Genomic DNA, 4,690 nt, shown 5'->3' on the forward strand with positions numbered 1-4,690 from the left:
CTGTATAATTTTCAAAATACAAAAGGCCTCCCAAAATAGGTAACATTCAGGGAAAATGTAGAGAACAAGGTATAAGTGGAACATTTTTGAAGAGATTTTAGCATCATTTTTAGGGCCACCCCCAACTTATATAGTTTCACGGGAAATGATAGCACCAAAGATGGACCTGGAAGGGCTCCTCCAAGTCCAGATACTCCCATTCAAAGATTTAGATAATTCTCCTGTTCATCGTTAAATTTCTAAAAATTTTCAAAAAGCCCTTTAAATTTGAATATTTTGGAGCCGCAACTATGTATTTTAGTTTTCAAAAAATCTACTCATTATCTCTACCTCACCCCTGTATACTTTTATTGTGGTTCTACAAGTGAAACACATTACATGAGGGAGTAGCTAAAAGTGATTTTATAGTATCCAAAAACATAAAAAACAGTACATTCTCTCTCATGCTGTGTTTGGATTCAAAAATTTGATCAATAATTTGAAATTCTCTCAAATTCCTATAATTGTTTAGATTATTTAGTAGGTATTTGAATTTATAAATCACCAATTATTCTAATATTTAATATATATATTAATAATTGGTGAATTACAAAGTCAAATGCTTCTTAATCAATCCAAATAACTAAAGTGATTTGGGTGAATTTCAAATCCTTTATTAAATTCGTCAATCCATACAAAGCCCTAAAGTTTTTTCACGACACTATTGCATTGAAAACAGCTTTGCAAGTGAGCTAACAAACAATAAACAAAAAATTGTGCAAATAATAAATTTATTTTGGTAGTTTCAAAGAAATTGGATGGCGAAGAACTACTTCAATATTTGTAAATGATTCGAACTCGACAGAATTCAAAAATCCAATTCAAAATGCCTTTGTGCGATCAATGCTGAATATGTTAGAGGCAAACTACCAATTTATAATTTAAAAAATATACATAAATACCTAGGTTGAAGATTCAAAAACATTTTCATCTTAATTTAACATAATATATAGTGATGCATTTCCTCTTAATTAAAGTAACCAAACTTGGAAAACTTACATAAGCAAAGTTTAGGTAGCCCCAAATGCAGCAAAATGTTTGAAACAATGAGGAAGTATGATTATGTAGTCACTAATTAAAAAGGTTCATAATCTATGCTATCCCTGTCCATCTTGTAATCAATCTGAGACTAGAAATTCAGCTACCAAAACATGGTACAATGTAATTCTTAATGGGACTAGTAAATTGAAGGAAACAAAGAAATCATCTAGCAAACGCACTAAATATGCAATAAAATCATTTGATGCTAATATCACTTAATCCACCAAACCATCCAGGCTCCACATCTGCTCGAAAGTTGACTCTAGAGGGTGGTTGTGAAGCAAGTAGAGCCTCCTTAATGTTGTTTAGGATTCCTTTGTCATAGGGGTTTCCAGAGCTCACATACTTTTGGTGAAAATGCTCATAAGATGTCTGCACGAGGCATAATATAGAAACTGCATCATAATTTGTTTAAGCAGCTATTTAGACTGGGCTTCTATGTTTATGTTCCAAAGCAGAAATTAATTTCCTCAAAGCTGTGCACTTTAAATAATTGTTGTACCAAAAATTCAGTACCGTTCTCAAAAGAATTGCCCGTTAATTAATATATTTGACATACATGAACTACAATCATGCAAGAAAAATATGCATTAATTCAAGTTTGAGATAAACCGTGATGATATAAGTACTGTTGGCATAAATGAGAGTATAAAGGGCAAACCTGGTTTATAGCAATTAGATAAACATGATAACAAGAAAAGCCGGCAAGAAAACACATGGCTACAAAACTGAATAATGTCAATGCCACAGTCTCCGGGTCATTTCTTAGCAATCCAATCACCCCATTTCCATCTCCGGGCAATTTGTGATGTAGAGATTTGCATGAGAAGATGAATATGAAGGCAAACAAGAGCAATCCTGTCAATAGAAATGTAACATGAAGCCGATAATTCCTCTGCATTTTGAAAGAAAAAAATTAGAAAGTTATGGTTAGTAAACTAATTTTAATGCCAGAAGGTCTTGCAGGGTTGTGATCATACATACCAGTCCCACGCAATGCCCGATCCAGGTGCAATGGTGATCGAATTGTTGGATGCAATTGTTACAAGTTGCACAATGACAAGTTCTTGGTGGACGATAAATGTTACAAATGTTACAATACTTCAACTTCACCTCTATCCCATTTATGACAACTACCCTTGATCTCCTTCTGCGTTTACCAGCATCAATTGTTCCTAGATCATTTCTAGGAATTATACCAGGATCAATGGTACTGACATATACCAAGTTCACAAGAACCTGCATTGCGGGCAATATATAGTTACATCAGCAGAAGGGCATTCAGTTACGTTCACAACTTTCTCATACAAGTGTGTGTGTTTGTGTGTGTGAAATTTAGTTTAGGACTAACAATTGTTGTCAAAATTGAAGATGTTACGATGATGGCCGGATTCCTTATGTCACTTGCAACATGAACCGCAAATGTCCAACTTGATAGACTAATAGCAATGGCAGCTAAAATCAGCCCTTTTGGATCCGGACCACAAATCAGTCTCCCTTTGAAAAAGAATACCTACATTCAGAATAAGACGTCCGACATCAAATCCTCCTCTCTTTTTTTTTTTTGCGTAAGCATCAAATCCTCCATTTCTCATTTCATTTAAACCAATAAACTAAAAGCTTTATCAAGATTCAGCAAGTGCAATGATAAGAAATAGCTTTGGAATGTAAAGCAAGAGCAAATGGAGGATTACATTGTTTCCAGGCCAAAAATGGTAAACTCTTGATTGTTCAAGTTCGTCGCCGCCTCGACAAAATCGAAAAGTTTTTTCTTGAACCACCCTTTGGAATCTAATTATTTTCTCCCAAAGAGAAGAAAGCAGTTGCTTGCTTTTTGCTTGAAAACTAACTTCAGAATTCTTATCTACCTTCTTTCCTGATGACATAGAACTTTCTGTAGGTTGATCAATTTCTAATGAGGCAGAACTATCGATAGCTTGAGCGACTGAAGAATTTACGCTGCCGTCTTTCTCTTCACTCGCCATCCACTCCATTCTCTCTGATTTCTACCATCTAGACTCAAATTAAGAACTTCAATTTGTAGACGATAACCACCCCGGGTGAAACTTGTCACTTGTGACTGGAAAAGATATTTCAGAAAACTAAAGCGGTTATTATTTTGTGTTCATTAGGTCCAAGCCATCGGGTTAAAGTGTGCACGCACCACCCGGATGCAATATAAAGGAAAATAAGCCCGTCAACTCACTGATCCATTTTGCACACCTGTCAAATTGGGCTCGGGGAGGAGCCCACTGAAATGGATGGCTCAGCGGATTACCAATGGATGCTAGATTGAACCAGCAGATCACTATAATAAAGGGTGTGTTTGGACAGGAGATTATTTGAATTAATTACTATAATATTTTTTATGATATGATATATATGAAATAAAAATTTGTATTGAAAAATGTGTTTGTAATGCAAGTAAATAATTTTTTGACAAATAGCTGCAATCGAAACATAGCTGTGGTTTTTTAATACAAAATATGTCATATGACATCACTAAATAATGTTATAGTAAATTTTTACTTAACTTAACGAGTTATAGAATGCTAATAATTGTGAGATTTATGACAAATAAAAATGTAATTAGTAATCCACCCATCCTTAGTTTTAGTATGAATCTTGTTAAGAAGTTATAAGTATACAAATGCCATTCAGAGTGATCTTCGTTTTGAGAATTAATGGTTGTAATATATCATTTTGTTAATATATTTCTAATTTGTAAAACAGATTTTGAGCAACAAGTTTTAGTAAAAATTTCCAAATGAGTTTTTGTTAGGAAAGGCACGAGTGTCCACCAACACGGCTAAGTGTCCACCAACACCAACGCCTGGATAGTTCCCAGAAGGAAAGGCATGAGCAAAGCTTTCCTCAGCAATGGGATACTGCAATTCGCCAATTGTTGCACCAGACTCAACCCAAGCACTATTTCCTTCAATATCAACGCTAATTGACCTAAGTCAAGTATGATGAATGGAACTTCAGACCTATAGGACGTGCCCTCAGAATCATGGCCGGCCGTTCGAATCCTCATTTGTTCTCCATTTCGTTTGCAACATATGACTGTTGCTTCAACGTGACATATAGTATTCTAGAGGAGTGATTATTGCCAAAGGTTTTGCTTTTGTGCTTGATACAGAGAACCTAAGTTTTTTGATTGAAGATTCCACGATGGGTAAATAAGAAGAGTTGTTGGGGAGATAAAAGAACATTCAGAGCTGAGATGTTTGATGACATGAAGCTATCAGGAATCGAACTTGAGTGTGATGATGGAATTAGTAAGGAAAACAAGGCAGTGAATAACAGAAACAACAGAACTTTAGACGTTTCTGTCACCATTTTGGTCTATGATTCCCATTAGACACAATGTAGACTCAAAACAACTATGAATTGCTCATCTTATTTATATCCATTACAATTGGCTGGGACTGATTGTCAAATAAATTAAGAAATACATGCAAACTTGGCCTGCAGACCCGCTTTAAAAAAAAAAAAAACCTGTATTCTCTCTCTTGCATTGTAAGAAATCGTGATTGTAAGACTTATTCTCAAGTGAAGACCCAAGCTGGCTCCGAATATGCAGTACTGGTCATTTAAGATTTTTTGC

General features: G+C 34.9%; 1 protein-coding gene across 2 annotated transcripts; it reads right to left on the minus strand.

Annotated features, from left to right (window-relative positions):
- Positions 1-1,054: 1,054 nt before the first annotated feature.
- LOC113689424 (probable protein S-acyltransferase 7) lies at positions 1,055-3,214 on the minus strand. 2 transcript variants are annotated; one of them, XM_072050195.1, is made up of 5 exons: positions 2,949-3,214; positions 2,432-2,593; positions 2,065-2,319; positions 1,742-1,975; positions 1,055-1,452 (listed from the first exon to the last, which is right to left on the minus strand). In XM_072050195.1, the coding sequence occupies exons 1-5, from the start codon at positions 3,072-3,074 to the stop codon at positions 1,276-1,278; spliced, it is 954 nt and encodes a 317-aa protein (XP_071906296.1). In that variant the 5' UTR covers positions 3,075-3,214; the 3' UTR covers positions 1,055-1,275. The 2 variants fall into 2 exon arrangements, with proteins under 2 accessions (XP_071906296.1, XP_071906295.1); XM_072050194.1 differs by having other exon boundaries at positions 2,775-3,214.
- Between the last annotated feature and the right edge of the window lie 1,476 nt (positions 3,215-4,690).

The sequence above is a fragment of the Coffea arabica genome, chromosome 5c, assembly GCF_036785885.1.
Source record: "Coffea arabica cultivar ET-39 chromosome 5c, Coffea Arabica ET-39 HiFi, whole genome shotgun sequence".
NCBI classification, from domain to species: domain Eukaryota; kingdom Viridiplantae; phylum Streptophyta; class Magnoliopsida; order Gentianales; family Rubiaceae; genus Coffea; species Coffea arabica.